We start from the raw sequence: 25,080 nt of genomic DNA, 5'->3' as shown, positions 1-25,080 counted from the left end.
ATGGAGGGGATTGTAACCATAGCAATGAAACGATATACAATAGGATGAATGTAAAGCTAATGTTCTCCCATGTAAACTATCACATAATTCACAATAAAACATTTAAAAAGAGAAAGAGAGACTAAAGGGAGCAAAAAATCTAAATCTGATTAAAACATCTCCTTCAGTTACGAGTCCTGACATTTCTTAATTTCAATCATTTTTGTGAAGTTAAATCACTGTTTACTGAGGGATGAAGAAGAGATTCAAGATCTATTTGGGGAATAAAATCAACAGGATATGATAATGATTGCATGGGAAGAAGTAGTAAGGCAAGAGAAGGAAGGAAGATACACCAAGAAGAAGAGTCATTGGTATTTTTGTAGGAATCATGCATCTCATGTTAAAGAAAAATAAGGCCCTGAGTTGAGGGCACTTTAAAGAAGCTCATTCTGATGAGTAGATGGGTAGAGTGAGAAAAATCTAGACTAGATACTGAAACTGCTAATCCTACAGACACTATATTATCTACAGATAGCATTTGTTGAACTACACAGTAATAACCTGCTCATACAAATCTGGATTCCTGACTTTATATGTAAAAATCAGAAGATCAGTTACACAAGGTTCACATCACTACAAGGCAGATGTAGATGGAAGCTGAGTCCCTTTAAATATGTACCTGTTTAACCCCACCCCACCACACATTTCTAACCCAACCACTCTACTCTATTCCATTATAACTAAGCATGTGAATTTGTGACTCCCAACTTAAAACATGAAGTACAACAGTAAAGCTCAGAGTAGATCAGAGTAAATGACATAGGGCAGAAGTTATCTTTGGGAAATGGGGATGTATAAAGGGAAGAACAAGTCAATACGCATCCAGGAAAGCTCATTCATTGATTTTTGCCTAGAAATGGTTTTCAACAAACATCAAAGAACCTTCAGAGAACAAATTTATAGGCAGAACAGAACACCTCATTCACATATTCTAGTTGTGCCCAAATTATAGCACTTCTACTAGAGGGACAAGGGGGCCTGCATAAATGTGTACTTAAATGTTTTTTGGTGGTCCTTCAGTTTGTTGAATTACCAAAAAAAAAAAGTGAGTGTAGCCTTGTGGAAAGCCAAAATGAGCAAGGGAATAATATATCCGAATAAGCCTAGAGCAAAACAACCTAGCCTTCTCCATGCACTACAAAAATATTGTTGTTGTTAGGTGCTATAGAGACGGTTTGACTCAAAGTGACCCTATGCACAACAGAAAGAAACACTACTCGATCATACACCATCCTCACAGTTATTGTTAAGCTTGAGCCTACTGCTGCTGTCACAGTGCTAATCCATCTCGTTGGAGGTCTTCCTCTTTTGCACTGATTCTCCATTTTACCTAGTATGATGTTCTTCTCCAGGGACTGGTCCCTCCTGACAATATGTCCAAATTATGAGAGACAAAGTTTCACCATCCTGGCTTCTAAGGAGTATTCTGGCTGTATTTCTTCCAACACAAATTTGTTTGCTCTTCTGGAAGTCTGTGGTACTTTTAATATTGTCCTCCAACACCAGTACTCAAATGTATCAGTTTTTCTATGGTTTTCCTTATTCAAGGTCCAACTTTTTCATGAATATGAGGTTACTGAAAATAATTGGCTTGGGTCAGGTGCGCCTAAGTCCTCAAACTGATATCTTTGCTCTTTAACACTTTAAAGAGGCTTTGTGAAGCAAATTTACTTAATGCAATACATCATTTGATTTCTTGACTGCTGTTTCTGTAAGTGTTGATAGTGGATCCCAGTAAAATGAAGTCTTTGACAACTTCAATCTTTTCTCCACTTATCATGATGTTATTTACTGGTCCGGTGGTGTGGGTTTTTGTTTTCTTTACATTAAGGTGCTTATCAACAGCAACAATAACATTGAGGTACAACTCATACTGAAGGCTATTTGATCTTCATCAGTAAGCATTTTACGTCCTCTGTACTTTCAGTAAGCAAGAAGTTATCATGTGCATATTTCAGGTTGTTAATGAGTCTTCTCCAATCCTGATGCCACATTCTTCTTCATATAATCCAGTTTCTCAGATTATTTGCCAAGTATACAGATAAAATAAGTGTGGTAAAGAAATACAACCCGGGCACACACTTTTTTCAATTTTAAACTATTCAGCGTCCTCTTGTTCTGTTTGAACAATTGCCTCTTAGTCTTTGTACATGTTCCTCATAAGCACAAATAAGTATTCCAGAATATTCATTCTCCACAATGTTGTCCATAGCTTGTCATGATCCACGTAATCAAAAGCCTTTGCATAGTTAATAAAGCACAGGCAAACATCCTTCTAGTATTCTCTGCTTTCAGCCAAGATCCATCTGACGTCAGCAATGATATCCCTTGTTACACATCCACATCTGAATCCAGCTTGAACCTCTGGCAGTTCCCTTTCAATGTACTGTTGTGATCATTTTTTAGTTAGCTTTAGCAAAATTTTATTTACATGAGATATTAATGATATTGTCCGATACTTTCTGCATTCTGTTGGCCCACATCTCTTTGGAATGGACACAAATATGGATCTTTTCCAGTTGACCAGGTTACTGTATTCCAAATTTATTGGCATAGATGAGTGACTCCAGTGCTTTATTAGTTTGTTGAAAGACAGCAAATAGTAATCCATCAATTCCCAGAACCTTGTTCTTTTCCAATGCCTTCAGTGTACTTTGGACTTCCTCCTTCAGTGCCACTGGCTCTTGATCTTATGCTACCTCTTGAAATGAACATCGGCCATTTCTTCTTGGTATAGTGACTGTGTATTCCTTCCATCTTCTTCTGTTGCTTTCAGCAATGTTCATTCAGTATTTTGCCCATATAATCCTTCAGCATTGCAAATCAAGATTTGAATTTTTTTCTTCAGTTCTTTCAACTTAGGAAATGCTGAGTGTGTTCATCCCTTTTGGTTTTCTAACTCCAGGTCTTTGCACATTTCATTATAATAGTTGACTTTGTCTTCTCAATGTCCTTTGAAATGTTTAGCTCTTTTACTTAATTTATTTCAGTCACTTTAGCATCTCTACACTGGAGAGCAAGTGCTAGAGTCTTTTCTGACATCCATTTCAGTCTTTTCCTTCTTTATTGTCTTCTTAATGACCATTTGCTTTCTTTCTGTATGGTATTCTTGTTTCAGGTCTTCAGTCACTAGAGTCTAATGCATCAACTCTATTAAGATGATCTCTAAATTCAGGTGGGATATGTTCAAGGTCAAACTTTGGCTCTCGTGAACTTGTTTTAACTTTCTTCAGCTTCAGCTGGAACTTGTATGAGGAACAGCTGATGATCTGTTTCAAAGTCTGTCCCTGGTCTTGTCTTTGCTGATGATATGGAGTTTTTCCACCATCTCTTCCCACAGATGTATTTCTTTTGATTTCTGTATATGCCACCTGGTGAGGTTGTCCATGTGTATAGTCACTTTTATGTTGTTTTAAAAAGGTATTTGCTATGAACAAGTCATTGGTCTTGTAAAATCCTATCATATGTTCTCCAGCATCATTTTTATCACCAAGGTCATATTTTCCAACTACTGATTCTTTCTTTTTGTTTCCAACCTTGGTACTATCTGTCAGTTAGTACCAAGCCAACATGGCTTGAAATGTTGCTGTGATGCTGGAAGCTATGCTACTGGTATTTTAATTACCAGCAGGGTACACCCATGCTGGACAGGTTTCAGCTGAGCTTCCAAACTAAGACAGACTAGAAAAGATAAAGAGGCAGACTACGTCTGAATGTTTATTCACTGAAAACTTTATGAATAGCAGTGGAGCACTGTCAGATAGCACCAGAATACTGATTATTGAAACATGATGAATAGCATCAGAATATTGTCTGATATAGTGCACAAAGATGAGCCCCTCAGGTTGGAAGGCACTCAAAATATGACTGGGGAAGAGATGCCTCTTCAAAGTAGAGTTGACCATGATGACACAAATGGAGTAACACTTTCAGGACCTTTGTACGAAGTGTGAATCTAGGAAAATTGGAAGCTGTCAAAAATGAAACAGTAGGCATGAAGATCAATATCATAGGCAGTAGTGATTGGAATTGCCTGGTACTGGCCATTTTGAATCTGACAATAACTTGGCTTACTATGCTGCAAAAGACAAATTGAAGAGGAATGGCATCATATTCATCATCAAAAAGAACATTTCAAGATCTAAATTGAAGTATAATGTTGGCTGTGATAGGATAATATCCATATGGCTATAAGGAAGACCAGTTAATAGCACTATTATTCAAATTAATGCATGACCCACTAAAGCAGTGATGATGAAATTGACGAATTCTACAAAACTAGATTGAACTAAAAAAGCTCAGTATGTGCATTCCCTTGAAAGCATAAGAGAGAATTCAGCCTTATACTTTATTTTTTAAAGAAAAGCATCCTGTAGAAAATGCCCATTAAGCATTTCCCCCAGGGTTCACCACACTAAATGGGTATGCCTCAGGCCAGTGTGCAGTGGCTCATCAGTCCCAGGGCTATATCCCATCAGCATCACAACAGTCCTAACAGCAATCTCTGTGGGAGAAGGGACTCTGTCACCTTCTAATCCTGACTCTGCTCACTCCTGCTTGTTAACATACTTTCTCTTTGTGAAAGAAAAAGAAATCATTTAGGTGTATACATTATGAATACAGCTATGTAAAAAATAACCACGCATGTTGAAAAAAAGGAAAGTATCAGCAGAAACATGATGGCAATAGTGTTAGGAAAGATTATTTTCTATCAGAAATACTTTTAAGTATTTTTATTATATATTTTTACTAAAATGTTCAAATTTGACATTTAAAAAACATTTTTGGCTTGTTAGCTTTCTGAAGCTATCTCTGTACGTGTTTTAAATGCTTTTTATTCTTTAAAATATTAAGTGGAAATATGCATTCATCTAGTCATTCAATACATTATTTTTTACATCCTCTTAGCTCCTCGGAAACCCTATACAGGGTTGCTATGGGTCAGAACCAACTCGACAGTACTTAACAATAACAAATATGTAAGGCATTTGCTGAAATTATGGGGACATAAATGAGAGTTGGTCAGTACTTCCAATGACTGTTGTTCTGCTAAGACAGAGAAGGAATGTTCATGAAAAACTACAATAAAAGGTAGTCTGCATGAAATTTGGTCTCAAGAATCACATTAACATAAAAGCATACATTTTCAAGAGAAAGCAAGGGCCAGTGCAGTGGGGTGATGAAGATGGACGGCCTAAAGAAGGTACATTTAGGCTGGGTTTGGAAGGATGAACACGATCTCACTAGAACCAACAAACATTTACTGAATACTGGCTATGTTCTAAGCTCTATGCTCAATGTTTTCTGAGATGACAATTCATCGGAGGTGGTGGTAGTGTGCCGTGGAGTCGGTTCCAATTCATAGTGACCCTGTATAGTAGGGTTTCCAAGGCTGTTAACCTTTACGGGAGCAGAAAGCCTCATCTTTCTCCTGTGGAATGGTTGGTAGTTTCGAACTGCTGACCCTGAGGTTAGCAGCCTGACTCGTAACCACTATTGGTGAGCAATTTAAGAAATGAGTTAGAAGAACACAATTTGTTATAGAAGGAAGGGAGAATAAGCAATCAGACAAAGCAAAGAAGAAATTTTAGGGAAAGGAAACAGCACATATTGTAAGACCAGACTAAGAGGTATTTCATTTGGATGAAGCACAGGAAAGAACAATTTAGTCACAAATAATAAGAGCATGAAAAATATTTAAACTCTCTGATCTAATAATTCTATTTCAGAAATTAATCCTTAAGAAACAATCATAAAGATCAATATGATTAAATTCATTTGAACATTAATTTCAATACAAATAGTGCCCTCGCCCTATCATTTTTCTCCTTGTACCTTGCTTTATTTTACTTCATATAACTTACCCTGATATTCTATGTCAAATAGGATACTACAGTATATTTATTGTCTATTTCACCAAGTAGATTGTTTTTTTTTTTTTGTTTGTTTGTTTTTTAACCACTAAATCTTCAACACAAATAGATACTTGTGGAAAGAGAAAAGAAAGGAAGGAGTTATACTGGAAATTAATGGGTATAACTTAAATGCTCAATAGTAGGGGAATGGCTAGGTAAATGATTTATTATATGTCCAGTAGAATTCAAACATTAAATGGTATTTAAAATTAGAGCTCATACTACATGAAAAATGTGTGTAATTACATATTTAATTTTTTTAAGTAGACCAAGTTATACATGTTGTATCATAAAAACTTATAAAATAAAAAAGTACCCAAGAAAATATACTAAAATATTTACAGTAATTTTTTAAGATACTAAAAATGTAGTTATCTTTGATACCTCATCCTTTTATTCTATATATCGTCCAAATTTTCCATAGTTTGGTATTCATCAAATAGAAAAAAAGAATAAAATAATTTTTAAAAACTTAACAGCAAAAATAAATATTGTGGGCTAGGGAAGTGGTCATGTTGTTGATTTTCTGAAAACTGCTATTAATGAAAACATTACCTCCTTCACTAGAGTACCAATATGGCTAACTATTTTCTTATAATTTGCACAAGCAAGATAACATTAAAAAATGCTTACAAACAAACCTTTATTGATAGCTATATGTAGAAAATGATCAAAGGCTACGTTTTTCTGGAATTTGAGCAATACTGATTCTATACGCTTCCTGAGTCACCAAATTGGGAACTTGCAGCACAAGCAGGCTGAGGAGACTTGACAGACAGAAAGCAGGCGCTATGAGGTAACCTACACACCTCAGAAAAGCATTCTTGTAGCCAAATTAAAGACTCTAAACCAACTAGTCAGTTTTACAGAAAGCAATATACAAAGAGTGAGAAGGGGTAGGGTAGATAGGACCCATGCAATAGATTGTGTTCTCACATACCTGGCATCAAGGAACCTTGATCTTAAAATCATAACTGCTTCACAAGTGCTTTGTTTGAGTTGCATCTGAATGGAACTAAATTTTCGATGGATGATGCCCACCATTCTTTCAATTTCTTTAGGGGAAATGGGACGTGTTCTACTCTGCTCTCGGAGAAGGTTCATCACATGTGTAGTGAATTCATTACATGCCTGTAAGGGGAAAATAAAATCACTTCTTAGGAAACTGGTATTCTATATTATCACATCCAAACATTAACTCATTTGAATTTCCACTTCATTTGTAACTGCCAATAGCATTATGCAATGGATAAGGTAAAAAGAGAATTACAACATTTGTGAGCTAGTAGTAGTAGTTAGATGGAGCACCAGGAATTCTGAAACTACAAATTGCCAAACCTGTACTCAACTACCTTTCAACTCTCCACTACCACCCACCTCATCCCAGCTCCAAAATGAGATTTTCCCATTAGAGGACACTTTCTCCCAATTCCTACATGTAAGTAAATGTTCACTTAATACTGTTGTTGTTGTTAAGTGCCATTAAGTCCGTTCTGACCCACAGCAACCCTGTATAGGGTTTCCGAGGAGCAAGTGGTGATCTTCATCCACCGACCTTGCAGTTCAAACCAACTTTACAGTCCAGCACATTAAGCCACAATGCCACACCATAAGTTTGAAACTACTAGCTGTTCCATGGGAGAAAGATCAGGATTTCTGCTCCTGTAAAGATTTACAGCCTCAGAAACCCTATGCAGGGTCGCTATGAGTTGGAACCGACTGCATGCCGTATACCACCACGTTTTAATACTAAGCACTGTCTATTATCTCTGGGGCTTTTAAATGTTTACTGATGGCCTAAAACGTTCAAATGTTTTCAAGTACTGTGAAGACACAGAAATTAGCTAGATGTGGACCTGGCCTTCGAGAGAAAACCAATTCCTTTGTCACAAGGAAGATATGAATAAGTGCTGGGTAAGTTCCTATAGGGAGTATTCTCATCTGGAAGGAGAGTTCACATAAGGCTTCATAATAGAATTGACATTTGGACTTGAAAGAGTAGGATTTTTGAAAGGTAGATAAAGATGGAAGTCAGGAGAAATTTCAGGCAGAAGGAAGAAGAAGTTCGCAGCAAATTAAGAGTAACTAGTAAGAATAGAGAGAATATGTAGGGGAAAAAAGGGTATTAATTCTGGAAAGGCAGGTTTTGAGTTAGCATGTGCAGGGCAATAATTCAACTGTGGGACAGGCCCTCTGAGTAGATATAAGTCATCCGTGGAAGATAGCTAAAGCAGCTTGACTCTTCAGAGCAAGGGCAGGATAAAAATAAGAATCAGATCTAGTCAAACATTTAACAATCTTCAGCCTCTGTCTTTTAGTTTACCTATATTCTTTTACATCTATAAGATCACACATGTAATTGGAACTACACTGAAATTCAGTACTGCTTTAGTAAATAAAGCTTCAGTCTATATTCTATAAAAAAGAAGAATTTTTGTAAGTATCTTCTGACATTTTCATTAAAAAGGCAAATAGGAAATTTTGCATCGTACTACATGGGTGGCCCTGTTAGGACAATTAGATGAAACAATCAATGATCAAGACAAGACACATTGTGAAGCTATAATAATGTCCACTTCCCTAAAGATACCTTGAACATTGTTCACATGATGGTTTTCCTAACTGCTCATTAGAGAACTAACCTTTCAAATACACTAGGTGTTTCAGTTATTCTAAACTTTTATTGAGATTTTCTATAAATATTTCTAAGGTAAGGAAAAAAGAGTCTTGCTTATCAGCTATTTCAAGTTTTTTACAAAAGAAATGGAAAATTCACTGTGAGTAGTGACCCTATGTTAGACATACAGGATTCTTCAGAGTGTAGAATTATGCAATATACACAGCAAATTTTGATTGAGATTTTGTATCACAACACAAAGGCTTTACATTTGGTTTGACAGAGAGAGTAATGCTGATTATTATGAACGAATTTATTATCCCTGAACTACATGTGAGGAATTCTTAACCTGGATAGGTTAAGAAGCTATGGTCTCCTGAAATCCCACAGGGGAGGATTTTTCTTGAAGGGAGATTCTTTTGTTTTGTTTTATTTTCAGATTCTGTCAGTTGATAACTTAACAGAAAAAAAGGTTAAAGATTAAAATCCTTGTCCTAGATTATGAATCAGTAAAAAGTCAGATTTTACAGATTTAAAACCAGAACTTCTTTCTGCTTTTAAGCTGGTGGTGCTGTAGGATAAGCACTGGACTGCTAACCACAAAATCAGCAGTTCAAATCCATCAGCTGCTCTGCAAGAGAAAAAGGAGGTTTTGGGCTCCTGTAAAGATTTTTAGTCTTGGTAACCCTATTGAGGGTCACGAGTTAGAATGGACTCAGTGGCAGTGGGTTTGGGTTTTTGGCTTATCAACTTAAAAACTATCGTATGCCAAACAATTGGTTACCGTGCAAAAAAAATAAAAGAGAGCTTCAAAAAATTCATGGGAATATTCCATTATTTCTCAATTTCATTTTCCATGATTTTCTTAAGGCTCCTCCTATACATTTCTTCCTTGAATTTTTGCTAAAATGATGTTCAAATAATTATAAAACTATATAATCTTCTATCTGTAGCCCTCAGTTTTCTAATCAGTAAAATGAAGAAAATTGCACTAGAACTATGTTTTCCCAAACAGATCAGCAAGTTCCATGCTTAGTTCTATGGAAGGTTAATTGATGGTCCAAGAATATAGCATGTTTGGGAAAAAGTTATATTAACCAAAATTTTAAAGTCTTTTTTCTTCTTTTGAAGGATTCATTAGAATTCTATTTTGCTAATTAATATGCACAAAAAGTCTTTTAGATAAAATGATGTATTTAACTTTTTTCAAGTATGTCCACAAAACCTCTTTCAAACAGTGCTACCCAATAAAAATATATCATAAGTCACAGAGGTAATTTTAAAATTCTAGTAGTCAGACTTTTAAAACAAGACATTTTTTAAGGGTAAAGATTAATTTAATATATTTTATTTTATCTACTCTGAGACCTAGTATGGTACTGTAAGATAAGCACTGGACTGCTAACTGCAAGGTCAGCAGTTCAAATCCACCAGGTGCTCCTCAGAAACCCTGTATAAGGTCACTATGAGTTGCAACCATCTCACTGGCACATAACAACAATAATGTGAAAAATAGTAACATTTCAACATATTATCAATGTTAAAAGAACACAAACCTATTGAGTTATTTTATATATTTTTGGTACTAAGTGTTAGAAATCCAATATATATTTACATTCACCTCTCAATAGTCAGATTTCATATGGCTGGTGGCAACTAACCAGATTGGACTAATGTGCTAAATGTAGGTAATCTTTTATGTTGCTTGTTTCTTCTTCACGGACACACATACACACCCATCAGTCATTACACCTAGGAATGTTCTTGATGAAGCAATCAAAATTACTCACTTAATCACATCTTGACCTAAGAGCACATGTCTTTAATAATCATGAGTCAAAATGGGAAGTACACAAAAAGTGTCTGCATATTCCAAGGCTGGGTATACCAAGAAAAGGCACTTGTATAATTGTTTGAGTTATGAGCTGAAGTCACTTTTTTTCTTTGAACACCATTTTTTTTTTTTAAAGCAAAATTGACAAATTATGATTATTCCAAGTTTGGCCTTTGGTAAACATTGTCTTGAAAATGAACGAAATCAGGCTTGTTAACAAAAACAGCTGACTAGTTATTACAAATAAGAAAATTCAACTTTTTAAGTGAAAATTAGAAGTTTGGAAAACTTGAACCTGCTATCATGTGCTTGACAGTTTTGCAGTACTTAAAGATGTTTAGTTTGGGGTTGACATGAAAATATAATATTTTGATACTGAATAATTAAATGTGTGTCAAGATTTGGAAGATATGAATAATTCAGTGAATCAATATTTTCTGAGTGGTCAATGCATAGTGTTATAAAATCATGCCTGGGTAGAAGATACATTCAAATGCATACTTGTAGTTGTTGTTAAGTACCGTGGAGTCGGTTCTGACTCATAGTGACCCTGCACAGGGTTTCTGAGGCTGTAAATCTTTACAGATGCAGATAGCCTCATTTTTCTCCCGTGGAACACCTGGTAGTTTCAAACTGCCGACCTTGAGGTTAGCAGCCCGATTTGTAACAACTATGCTACCAGAGCTCCTTAAATGCATACCAGATCACTAAATTTTAAAGGAACAGAACACAACAAATAAATATGGTTTCAGATTCTACATTGTAATTAATCTTTAACAAAATCACAACTTGTCAAGTTTTGGCATAATACAAAAGAATAATGTTCACAACTATCTGAAAAGGTCATTAATATACTCCTCCCTTTTTCAATGATATTATATACTTCAGTTATATGATAACAGACTATACAAACAGGTGGACTTTTATGAAGCCCAACATTAGAGAGCTTTGTAAAATGTAAAAACAATGCCACTCTTCTCACTAAGTTTTACATTTTTTTGGAACTAGTTATTTCTTTAAATGTTATTTATATTTGTTATTGTATGTTAACATCTAGATGGGTTTCTTGATATTTTTTGTTAATAAAGTTTTTGAAAATTTGTTTTAACTTTGATTATAATAAATATTGGCAGATAATCCCACAAAATCAAAAGCACTTAGGGAATCACCAATAAATTTTAAATATGTATGTTCTAAGACAGAAAAGTATGAGAACTGCTGTACTAGAACATGGAAGCATTTCTAATTTGCACACATAACACATTGCTATTTCCTAGAAACATTTGTTAACACTAAAGTAACATCTATAAGGGCATATCATATGTCTTGGTAAATAATTCAGGGCCTCAATGTAAATGTTAGTAGGTGCCATCGAGTTGGTTCTGACTCATAGTGACACTATGCACAACAGAAAGAAACACTGCCCGGTCCTGAGACATCCTCATAATTATTACGTTTGAGCCCATTGTTGCTGCCACTGTGTCAATCCATCTTGTTGGGAGTCCTCCTCTTAGTCACTGACTCTCCATTTTACTAAGCATGATGTCCTCCTCCGGGGGGCTGGTCCCTTCTGATGTCCAAAGTATGAGAGACAAAGTCTCACCATCTTTGTTCTGGCTGTACTTCTTCTAAGACATACTTGCTTGTTCTTCTGGTAGTTCATGGTACTTTGAATATTCTTCACCAACATCACAATTCAAATGCATCGATTTTTCTATGTCCAACTGTCACATGCATAGAGGGCAATTGAAAATACCATGCCTTGAGTCAGGTGCACCTTATTCCTAAAACTGACATTCTTTTCTAATGTAATATATCATTTGAGATGTTAGCTCTTTGAATTCTTTTCAGGATGTATTTTTATCCCTCCAGAATGAATGTCTGCCTATGGTTTCTAAGAAGCAGACAAAGGCTCATGAGAAAAAAGGGTTAAAAGTAAAAGTTTCTGTATCTAAAAACTCATAATTTCCTAAAACATTTGCTGAATGTCTCACAACTTATTAAGTGAAGCCATCTATGAATGCAAATGCTGATTAGCAATTTGGCAATAACCCAGCATTCACAGAATTCACATAGCTTTCCTTTAAACCAGTAGTTCATACATGATTAATTAGAACATCTCATTTATGTAGTGTGCACTTTAGCTCATTACTCTAAGTAAAATTCGTTAAGTATTTACATTTAGATAATTAAAATCTGGGTACACCCTTAAGAAAGATGCATACACTTTAGGCAAAGTGATTTTTTTTTCCTTTATACCACTGAAAGTAAATTACAACCTCATTTACAGGATCATCTGTACCAGTTTCAGAACAGAACATAGTACTGTCTCATTTCCTATTCCTTAAAAGGTATACATTTTTAAAACATAGTAAAAATTATAAAATGGTTGCAGAATTGTTTTGAAGGGCCACCAAACCACACACTAGCTTTGATGCTATTTATAAAGTAGGATGCTCACTTCAAACATCTATCATATCCTCCATTAAACCTATGACTTGTTGTTGTTGTTAAGTGCCGTTGAGTCGGTTCCGACCCATAGCGACCCTGTACAGGGTTTCCAAGGGTGTAAATCCTTACGGGAGTAGAAAGCCTCATCTTTCTCCCGCGGAGCGGCTGGTAGTTTCGAACCGCTGACCTTAAGGTTCGCAGCCCGATTTGTAACCATATTAAAATATACTTTTAGAGAAAATTTCCATTGCCTTATTGCTTTTACAAGTGAAACTATCAAACTTTTTGTGTGTGTGTGTCAATTGTCCAAAATGTAAATGCAGTGACACTTTGGGAATAAGAGTTTTGTTTCCTTGAGTTTTCTGATTAGAATATTAGGCAAAACCCACCCCCACCCAGTCCAGCTGTCAAAAGCTATCTAGGGTACATATTTGTTTTTTTTTATATACATACATTGCAATAACAGTTAAGTACCATAATTCCTGGAAGATTTTACTCAGACAGAAATATTTTGAATCAATATATGAATGTTTTCTCCTCGAAAATCCAACCCAGTAATAATTTTAAGAATTAGAAATATTTAAATTATCAATATTTTTAATGGCATTTTCTGGCAGAAAGATTGGCTCCTTAACATCTGTACATATTTGATTTATACACAAACTATAGTTTTGAGAGTCTTGTTTTGTGGTAGTACTTTTTTCAGTTATGGATTCAAAATTCAGCCTCTTTATCACCTTAAAGTTCGTATCATTGAATGTAAAGTTGTAAGACCTGACAGTGGGGAAACATTATCTGTCAAGGAATTTTTAAAATGGTTCAGTGATCCTATCTAAAAACTAGATTGGATTCTTGTAATAATTTTAGGCAATTGTAGGCAACAAATCATAATATTCTTTATTCTAAAATCTACCTTGAAGGTAAGAAAATCTATAGTAAAATTGTTGTTGCTGTTGTTAAGTGCCATTGAGTTGGTTCTGACTCACTGCAAACTTGTGAGTTTGAACCATCAACCTTGTGGATCAAACCAAGCTTGGGGTCCAGTGCTTATATATCCCATAGTTTATATACATCCTATAAAGCTACACCAGAGGCCCCCAAACTGGCATGTAACTATTTTCTAAATGTCTTTATAACCTTTTAAGAAACTAGTCCAATACTACAGATTTTTTAAATCTCTGCACCAGTTTCAGTGCAGGACAAAGCATGCCTCATCTTCTATTCCTTAAAAGGTATGCATTTTAAGACATACATATGCAGTAAAAGTGATTATATGAATACAGAATTGTTTTTGAAGGGCCACCAAATCACATTCAGAAAAAAACAGTGAGATGATATTTTGAGTTTATAAGCTGTACAACTTCCACTATAATATTATTGTTAAGTGCTGTCAAGTTAGTTCCAACTCATAGCCACCATGTGTAGGGCTTCTGAGGAGGTTTGGTGAGTTTGAACCACCAACCTTGAAGTTCAAACCAACCTTGTGATCCAGTACATTATCCTAAAGCACCACACCAGGACGCATTAGCATTTTAACCTGATAAAAAGAAATACTTATTAATTGAATAAACTCTTCTTGTTTTAGGATAAAAGCCAGCATTTAAAGATTCTTTTAAATATAACTAGGATGAGACCAAATATGAAGTATTTGTTGTACCTCAACACTTCTTACCTAATTGCAGTAGTTTAGGGATACACCTAATGGGAGTTTTTTAAGGCGTATATAATGTATGTTAAGTTCTTTGTATGAAGTCTGGAATATAATACTTTAAATATCAGTTACTAGCAACACTGAAGTGGCAATTTTATGGAATTCATATTATTTTCTTATATTATTACTCTGCAAGCAAGTTCCTACTCTGATTATCTATAGTTCTGCCTTCTGCAAAGAAGTAAAAAAGAAGCACTCAAATATGAAACAATGAATTTTATTAATCAAGCTTGCAGAAATATATACATTTGGTGCATACAGCCAATAAAAGTAGTAACTTGGAAAAAGATAAAAAAAAGAACACTCAAACATTTGTTCCGATCAAGGAGAGCTAAGAAAAAAGCTCTGCATAAAAGCTGACATGAAATAAAACCCTCTATTGGAATAATGAATGACAAATATTTGCTGGGAACATGAAATATAAAGTTTATATCAGGTAGTGTTATTTTTGCCTTTCTCACTTAACTTTTCAGAAAAAATGGTAAAGGGATATTTCAAATTTGCATTTAAATAACAACAGCATTTTAACCTGATAAAAATAAAATTCCTTTATAAGGAAAGGGAATTTTGCTGGCAAATTTAAGAATATAATATTGAAACCCTCAAAAGGCACAAAATTATGCTTTTATAATGGTTTAACTTCAGCATTAATTCTCTAGTCTCCAAAGAATCCACTGCAATTGAAGAGACCTTCGGTAGTCAACTTGTACCTGGTTATGAGTACATTTCATGTACATGCTTGGCTGTAGTTCTTCCCATAAACGAGGTGGATTCAAATGACATCTGTGAACTTGGAAAGCAGGTTCCCAGATGCTTGGAGAGAGCTGGGACCCTTACAATACTTTTGCCTTCAGCAAAAATATATTTCAATATAATTATATTAGATAGATTTCAATGTCATCTCTATTATAGCAGCTGTAAATTATGAAGTGAATTGCCTGTGTACAAGCATTTTCTACTGGTACAAGCAAAGTGGGAGAGCTACATACAAGCATGACAAATCTTTTGCTTTTTAACTAACAACAGATGTCTAAGTCAAACCCCATTTGCAAAAACTAGATGTGTCCATCTCCTTTTGGTTGAACGGTGGAGGAACTAAGAAAGACTAACTTACTGAAAGACCTTCAATTCTTAGAAATAAAACTTCTTAGCACACTTGGCTTAAGTGTCTTACAAATTCATCTATCCCAATACAGTATTTGGGCCTTTAAGCACAGGAGAATAATTAGAAGGTACAGAGAAAACAATTTTTAAAAAAACCTAGCTTACTAAGAAAAAGACCCAGAAACAACCAGGTACCTTAGCTAGACAAGAAGGCAATGAACTCAAGATGATGTGTGCTGTAACTTTGGAAAACTATCATATTTCTTTTAGGTATCCTGGATCAAGAAAAGAAAATAGTTTTGTTTCTTTTTGATTGGTAGTGATATTCAAGAAGTTTTACATATATATGTATATACACATATAAGGAGCTCTGGTAGTGTAGTGGTTACAAATCAGGCTGCAAACCTCAAGGTTAGCAGTTTGAAACTACCAGCTGCTCCGCAGAGAAAGATGAAGCTTTCTGCTCCCCTAAAGATTTACAGCCTCAGAAACCCTGTACAGGGTCTCTATGAGTTGGAACTGACTCCAAGGCACATAACAACAACAACATACACATATATATTCATATGTACATATGTATGTATACATATGGAATATATATGTATATTTCAAAAAACGTTTGTTAGTAAATTTAGATGACTGTCATCATGAATCATTAAATCTGAGCCTATATAATAGACACATATGATCAAAGGATATTTGCTGGGGAAAGAAATAAAGGATTTCAAAGACAATGCCATTGTTAAAACACACTCATAAAACCAAGTCTTGCAGTTTGGATTTAATTTTGCTCAAACTGTAGCTCTAGTCTACTTAGCTTTGTAAATGTGGCTGTGCTTATAAGGTACTTTAATTTACTGCAGTGGTGGTGTTTGTTAATTTTACGGCAATCTAAATCTAAACAGGCTTCAGATACATTTTCATTAACAGTTTCACAGCAAAACACAGAAGAGTGAATAGTTCTAGGATTCCAATGCCATTTATTTCTTTATAGAAAAAGATTCAACACAATTTTCTGATGAAGCTTCTGCCTTAACATGTACATTCTTCCTATTTACTAATAAGCTTTCTGTCACTCAGAGTACCCATATGCACTTTTAGAAGAAAAAATATTTCTGAAAAGTGATTAAAATAGTTGTTTTTCCATCTATCCTGTTTCCATCTCACATGCAATCCAACATAAGAAAACAAGATAAAACCAAAATGTACCTAAAGTATTTTCCAATTCTACATGGTGGAAGCATAATTCAATGGAAAAGAAAGGCATATTGTCAGAAACTGATTTCAATGCCTGACTTTGACACTAACTAGATGTGTGGCATTGGACAAATTATTTAACCTCTCTGAGATTCATTTTCTCATCTGTAAAGTGAAAATTATAATTGCCATCTATTTCAGAAATGCCACACCCCTTCAACTCATTTAGTCAAGATGAACCTTTCTTATTGTTATTGTTGTTAAAAGTGTCATCAAGAAGGTTCTACCTAACAGCAACTCTATGACCCAAACACTGCCAGGTCCTGCACCATCCTCAAAATTGTTCAATTTCAGCCCATCGTTGTTACCATTGAGTCAGTCCATCTGATTGGGGGGCTCTTCCTTTTTTCCAGTGACCCTCCACTAAACCACTTTGTTCTCTTCCATGGACTGGACCTTTCTGACAACATATCCAAAGTACTAAAGGCAAAGACTTGCCATTTCGTTTCTAAGAAGCATTCTGACTACACTTCTTTCAAGACAGATTTGTTTATTCTTCTAGCAGTCCATGGTACTTTCAGTATTCTTCACCAACACCATCATTCACACAATCTTCCTTATTCAATGTCTTCTAAGGTTTTCCTTATTCATATGTACAAGTTTTTGTTTAAAAGTATTATGGAGTAGGTTTAGACTCATGGAGACCCTGTACAGGGTTTCTGAGGCTTTAAATCTTTGTGGGAGCAGAAAATCGCATCTTCTACGATATGACAGAAAATACCATGACTTGGGTTAGACACGCTTTAGTCTTCAAACTGGTATCTTTGCTCTTGAACACTTTAAAGAGGTATTTTGCCGCAGATCTGCCTAATGCAATACAGCATTTGATATCTTAACTGTTGTTTCCATGAGTGTTGAATGTGGTTCTAAGCAAAATGAAGTCTTTGACAACTTCAATCTTTTCTGCTTATCATGATGTTATTTATTGATCCAGTTGTAAGGACTTTTGCTTTCTTTACATTTAGAGGTGTAATTCATACTGAAGGCTATTTTATCATTAAGTATTTCAAATTTTCTTCACTTCCAGCAAGCAAGGTTGTATCATTTGCATATTGTAGGTTGTTAATGAGTCTTCCTCCACTCTTGATGCCATGTACTTCTTCATATAATCCAGCTTCTCAGATTATTTTCTCAGCATATAGATTAAGTAAGTATGGAGAAAGAATACGACCCTGGCACACACCTTTCCTTAATTTTAAAAGCATTAAATAGGCCCCTTATTCTGTTCTAATCACTGCCTTTTGGTCTATGCACAGGATCTTCATGAGCATAATTAAGTGTTCTGGAATACCCATTCTTCATAATGTTATCCATAGTTTGTTATGATTCACACAGTCTAATGTCTTTGCATAGTCAATACAGCACAACTTAACATCTTTCTGGTATTCTTTTATTGCAGTCAAGATCTACCTGATATCAGTAATGATATCCCTAGTTCCAAGTCCTCTTCTAAATCTGGCTTGAATTTCTGGCAGCTACTGGTCAATGTACTACTGCAAACATTCTTGAATTATCTTCAGCAAAATTTTACTTGTGTGTGATATTAACAATATTGTTTGATGATTTACACATTCCATTGAGTCATCCTTTTTGGAACTGCCACAAATATGGATCTCTTCCAGTCAGCTGGCCAGGTGACTGTCTTCCAGATATCTTGGCATAGATGAATGAGCACCTCCAGCGCTGCATCAGTTTGTTAAAGCACTTCAATTTGTATTACATTAGTTCCTGGTATCTTGTTTTTGGCCAGTGCCTTCAGTAAAGCTTGAACGTCTTTTTTCCTCCAATGCCATTGTTCCTTGATCACATGGTACCTCTTGAAATGGCTGAACATCGACCAATTATTTTTGGTACAATGACTGTATTCCTTCCATCTTCTTCTTTTGATGCTTCGTGTGTTATTCAAGGCTTGAATTTTCTCTTCAGTTTTTTTCAGCTTGAGAAATGTTGAGTGTGTTCTTGCTAACTTCAGTCTTTGCACATTTCACTTCATTTTATGGAACCTTCCTTTGAAATGTTCTCTTCAGCTTCTTTCACTCATCATTTTTTCCAGTTGCTTTAGCTCCTCTATGTTCAATAGCAAGTTTCAGAGTCTCTTTTGACATCCATTTTGGTCTTTTCTTTCTTTCTTATCTTTTTAGTGACATTTTGCTTTCTTCCTGTATGATATTCTTTACATTATTCCACAACTCCTCTGGTCTTCAATAATTAGTGCCTAATGTGTCAAATCTGTTCTTGTTCTAAATTCAGGTGGGAAATACCCAACGTATTATGTTGGCTCTCATGGACTTGTTTCAATTTTCTTCAGCTTCAGCCTGGACCTGCAAATGAGCAAACAATGGTCTGTTCCATAGTCTGCCCCTGGCTTTGTTTTGGTTGATGATACTGAGCTTCTCTAGTCTTTCTCCACAAAGGTAGTCAATTTGATTCCTGTGTATCACATTTGGTAAATTCTACGTGTAAATGTAGACACCATTTATGTTTTTGAAAAAAGGTATTTGCAATGAATAAGTATCTGGTCTTCCAAAATTCTATCATCCAATATCCAGCATTATTTCTATTACCAAAGCTGTATTTTCTAACTATGGATCCTTCCTCTTTCAATTTTTACATTCCAATCATCAGTAATTATCAATGATTCTGATTACAATTTTGATCAACTTTAGACTGAAGAAGTTGGTAGAATCATTTAATTTCATCATCATTGGCTTTAGTGGTTGGTGTGCAAATTAGAATAAAAAAGTTGTATTAACTGGTCCTCCTCATAGTCATATGGACATTATCCTATCACAGACAGCATTGTGCTTCAAGATAGATCTTGAAATTCTCTTTTTGATGATGAATGCAACACTGTTCCTCTTCAATTTGATGTTCCCTACCTACACAGTAAACCATATGACTGTCCAATTCAAAATGGTCGATATCAATCCATTTCAACTCACTAATGCCTAGGATATCTATCCAAATATTGATCCAAAATATATCCCATTTTTATACACTAAGGAAGTGAAAAGCTGACTGTCTTAAGTCAAAACTCACTTGTCCTAATAACTTAGAAGAACCATAGACAGAAGAACTATAAAAGCCAGCCCCAAATAACTCAAGAGTATTAAATGCAACAATATTTTTCCAAAACAACTCAGGATCTACAGAAAAAGATTTATAAACTAAAATTATGTTGAATCTGCCAACTAGTCACCATTTTCCATCTAATTATTTGTCTATAATACTACATACATTTCATATACCATTATTTTTCCTACTGAATTAGTTAAAAGTGAGAAAAGGAACTGTATATTGAATGTATCCAGAAATAAATTCGCAATTTAATTTCTTAATTAACTACTTCACTTCCAGCAGGCAAGGTTGTATCATGTGCATATTGTAGGTTGTTAATAATACTATTCTCTTTATTTGTGCATGTATGCTTAATTCCTAGTTTGATATTTAATCCAGAACACATCAATTTTTAAAACAAAGAAGAACCACACAAACCAAACTGGTGATTCTGAGACCAATGTTACTAAAAATTTCATGTGGTATTTTTCATACAATGAAGCTCAAGACCTGACATTGGCTGATGCCAGGTTCATCCAACTTTCAAAAAGGCTAAAGAAAGCAGATCTGAAGACACATGGTTGTTGTTGTTGTTAAGTGCCTTCGAGTCAGGTCCGACCCATGGCGACCCTGTACAGGGTTTCAGAGGGTGTAAATCCTTACGGGAGTAGAAAGCCTCATCTTTCTCCTGCGGAGCGACTGGTAGTTTCGAACCGCTGACCTTAGGGTTTGCAGACAGATTCATAACCACTACGCTAACAGAGCTCATGTTAGAAGATAGTAAAGAATCACCTTAATTCTTCTAAAAAGGCAGGCTATTTGACCCTAATATTATATATTTTTCCATGCAAGGTAGTACTCACCTAGTAAGTACAGATAGATATAATTAATAAAGTTACGCAGTTAGTATTATACTGCAAATTAGAACCATTTTCTACCATTGATGCTCTGGGCAAACTTTTCAACCACAACTTGTTTGTTTACTCTCAATTACTCATGTATTAAATCAGAAAACTGAATCCAGTTCACATATATATATGTGTAATTTTTCTAAAGTGCTAATTTGTACATTTCCACCAAATATCATTCCTATAAAGAAGACTAGAGATTCAGTTCTATATCTCAGAAAGTCCAATTCAGAGAATAAACAAAAGACACCTTATAATACTAATTTACATTACATCTTAACACAAAGTTATATAAATTTTTCTACCTTTCCTCAAAATACACTCATCTCTGGAACAAAAATCATTTGCTTAATACTACTATATCCTGAGTATTAAAAAGGCAATGGAAAAAAGCAAACACAATGGAAACTATAAACCTAGAAAAATAATCAGTATTAAAACTGACCAGTACACCCATGTCTCACTAAGATGTGTGCACTTTTAAAATTTGTGGACTTTTAAGAAGTACCAGCTTACATAATGAAGCATTGATGGGTGAAATGATAGGATGTCTAAAATAAAATCGGCAAAACATAAATAATTGTTTTATATGAGTGATGGGTATCTAAAGGGTTCCTAATTTTAGGTTGAACCTTATGGAATTCCCAATAATAGATAGTTTTTAATGTAAAAACTTGGCAATTCCATAGGGTTCAACCTAATACTATTCTCTTTATTTTTGCATGTATGCTCAAAATTGTCCATAATCATTATTACCTTCTAAATGAGAAGCAAGTTTTTAGACTTACACTAATAACTAAAATGAATTTTAAATGAATCACCAACATTTTTACCTTATTCCACAGAATCTAAGACTCACTTCTTTTCCCCACATTTTAACATCGCTTAAGTTTGAAAACATGTTACAATCAATGGCATGTTATAGTTAAATTGACAGTGTTCATTTTTTCTTGGTGACACATAAAATAATGATGCTGCTCAAATCAAAGATATTTTAGATTCAATGAAGTATGGTGAATACAATTGCTGAGAACAGCATTTTTAATCCATACTCTTTCTAATCAGAAACTTAGCACATGATGCCTAGTATCGCCTGTACCATGGTACCCATAATTATCCTGGGAGGTTTCCTCCTCAGAGACAGGCCAGACCTGCTCACTTTATGAACTTAGCTCCTTTCCCTATAGTCTGGTGCAATCCTTAAGAATTAATTCCTAGGAGGATTCTGGTGCTCACAGGCTAGGAGATAAAAGTTCATTATGCAAAACTTCTTTTTAAAGGTTATTATAGCTTATGAACAAGGCCAGTGCATAAATATTAATTACACAAAGTTTTGAGGAGCACAAAGCAGTCAGGTTAGAGGGAAGAATGGCTGTAGTTGTAGTAAGGGCATGTGTATGTAAGGGATGAATAAAACTAAAATAAGGAGATGGGATAAAATAGGTGTAACTTAATATTAGAAATCTCACAGGGTCTTCACTGAATCAAACAATTCACTTGAATTTTTGCATTGATCTTATTTGTGTATGTGTGTGTGTGTGTGTGTTAACATCTACCCCTCACAGTCCTCAGAATTGGTTAGCGCAGTCTAACAGAAGAGCAATAGAGGATTTGTGCAGGACTATGAGAGTGGCGGCTGCTGACCTGTTCATATTTCTCCAGTTCTGTATGATAGATTTGTCTGATCTGGGTCAATTTGGCTCTGTAATCTGAGTGTTCAATAGAGTTATCTGAAGAACCTCCAGAGGCTGCCGCGGCTGCAGCTGCTGCCGCCGATCCCCCACCTTTCTCAGGACCTGAAACCCCTTCTGCCAAAAGCATATTGTCCAGTCTCATTAGCTGGGGATCGGGAGGGTCCTCCTCCTGGGCTCCTCTGATGCTGAGACCTTCAAGGAAAGAAAGAGAGAGAAAAAGCAAGAAACAGAGGACAAACAGTGTGAGTATTATGTTTATTTGAGAAAATGATCAAACAAGTAAGTGTACTACAATTCATGCTGAGAACTTCTTTGTTCATCTTTGACCAATAAGCTTGACTAGGTGTGAAAATTCTTTTCCAGGTAATATATCCACCCTACAATTCCTATCTAGAATATCTCTCCCTTCCCTTAATTTATGCCACATTAGATCTTTATAGAAAGTCAATCCTGGCATCTTGGAATATTTTAAGTATCCAAGCTCCCCAGATACAAATAATTTAAACATAAAATGGGAAGCGGTTAAGAAAGTTGAGATTTTGAGAAAGAAAATCAATTCCAAGGATATAAAACAAACCCATGTATACAGTTGGAGGAACACAATTTAATTTCCCACAGAGTAATTAATTAAAAATATACCCAAACTGGAAAATAAACAGGATTATATGGGCTTATTTACCACGTAATTTCAAGAGGAGAAGAAAAATATACACATTATGAAATAATTAGCTATACTTAAAACATACACACACACACAAGAAAAAACCGTATTATTAAGTGAATGTTGTTAAGCAATTTCCAACAAACTTTAAAACCAGGATGCTAAATTCAGAATTGAAAATGTGCCACTGACATGGCAATACATTGCTGGGCACAGTAGTTCTCAATCTAATTTTGCTTTTAAATCAAGAACTTCCTAAGTGATGCCCAGTCAGCAACCTCATCTGCGTACTATAGATCACAGCTGACAATTCATAGGTTTAATCAGGTCACACAGGCTTTCTGCCAAGATGTTTTCAACAACACAGAAGACAAAGTTTTAAAATAATTATCATGGTATAAAAAGCACTGGAGTCATGACAGCTAAAAATCAGCATTTTCATTAATGTGTAATATAATCTAAAATATCCCAGCCCAATTAACCTCTGTAAATCTATTTAAAAGCTGGTTCCCCGCACTAGTTACAAGGCATCTGGGGGGAGAGAGAAAAAGGAAGTAGGCATCTTGCATGTTTACATTTGGATTCTGCCTTTTGCATTGGTGCCTGTTGTTGCTAATTCACAGTGGTGCACACTATGTGTCTACTGCAACTTACATGACAGTAACATCTATAAACTGCCAAGTACTCAATTGAGCACCAGCTCTGTGATTTTATATGCCAACCTAAAACTACCATCAATTCTTTTAAGAACAGATTTCATTTCTAGATGTCCTGAATTATACACACAGCATGATAGAGCTCTCAGTTGTCTCAACTCAAATGCAAAACTTTAATTTCCTCCCGCAAAATGCTTTAAAGCTGTCACCTTCATTTAAAAATATACTTCAGAATAATTTCAACTGGATAGTAAAACTAACTCACCATAACTCAAAAATATATCTGTTGGCTGCTCAGAAGTAAATAATTAAGGCTTGAAAACTATAATATAATAAATTCATTTAGAGAACTAAAAAGTTACGTAACTCTCTTAAATAAAATAGAAATAGCATCAATACATTGCTGGTAATTAAATGTTCTCTCTATTAAACAAAGTCATGATGATCTCTAAATAATACTGGTCGGAAATCATTTGAATATTTTACTTACTTTCTTATTTTACATTCAAGTTACTATTCTATTCCTCATCACACTAACTTGTCTACTCATTGTTGCTCTGTTGTTGTGTTAAGTGCCATCGAGTTGGTTCCTACCCATAGTGACCCTGTATAGGGTTTCCGAGGAGTAGCTGGTGAGCTTGAACCACCGACCTTGCAGTTCAAACGGCTTTACAGTCTGGCGCTTTAGCCCACAGCGCTACACCAGGACTCCCATTGTTGCTTACTAGCCTTCAAAAATGGCTTCCGATCATAACATAATCATACTTCTCTGGGCATCCATAAACATTTTAATGAACCTAAACTTGCAATGGCCAGAATGAATTGGTCTGTGTGCTTAGCAAAAGATTTTAGTATCTTTATATTAAAACTTAGAAAAACAGTAATTTAAAAATTGTTTATTCTTGCTTCTAATCCAAAATGTATACTAAAGCATGCATAGTGGTTTATAAAGTTTTAAATCTAGACTATTTGGTCATCAGAGGATTCTAAAGTTAAAAAAAAAAAAAGAGAAAGCAATCTACTATAACTACAACATTCATTTCAGTATCCCTAAGATTTAGACAAATCATACAAACACAGTAAAACATTGTTTAACAATGAACTTGGCTTTGTTATAAGCCCACAGTTTTTGCATATCTTTCAGCAAATCCTAATTAGCTGTCTTTCAACATG

The 25,080-nt window shown here is 35.0% G+C and overlaps 1 protein-coding gene across 3 annotated transcripts in view; it reads right to left on the bottom strand.

Moving 5' to 3' along the window:
- PBX3 (pre-B-cell leukemia homeobox 3) overlaps positions 1-25,080 on the bottom strand; it is a 364,451-nt gene that overhangs the window by 51,170 nt on the left and 288,201 nt on the right. For all 3 annotated transcript variants that reach the window (XM_006834772.1, XM_006834773.1, XM_006834774.1), the window contains exons 3-4: positions 22,541-22,782; positions 6,898-7,088 (exon numbers count right to left, since the gene is read on the bottom strand). In XM_006834772.1, coding sequence (XP_006834835.1) covers positions 6,898-7,088; positions 22,541-22,782 — 433 coding nt within the window. The remainder of the gene's footprint in view (positions 1-6,897; positions 7,089-22,540; positions 22,783-25,080) is intronic.

The sequence above is a fragment of the Chrysochloris asiatica genome, unplaced genomic scaffold (assembly GCF_000296735.1).
Source record: "Chrysochloris asiatica unplaced genomic scaffold, ChrAsi1.0 scaffold00014, whole genome shotgun sequence".
Classification (NCBI taxonomy): Eukaryota; Metazoa; Chordata; class Mammalia; order Afrosoricida; family Chrysochloridae; genus Chrysochloris; species Chrysochloris asiatica.
Note: the sequence above shows the minus strand (reverse complement) of the source record. Positions and strands in the feature narration are given on the sequence as shown.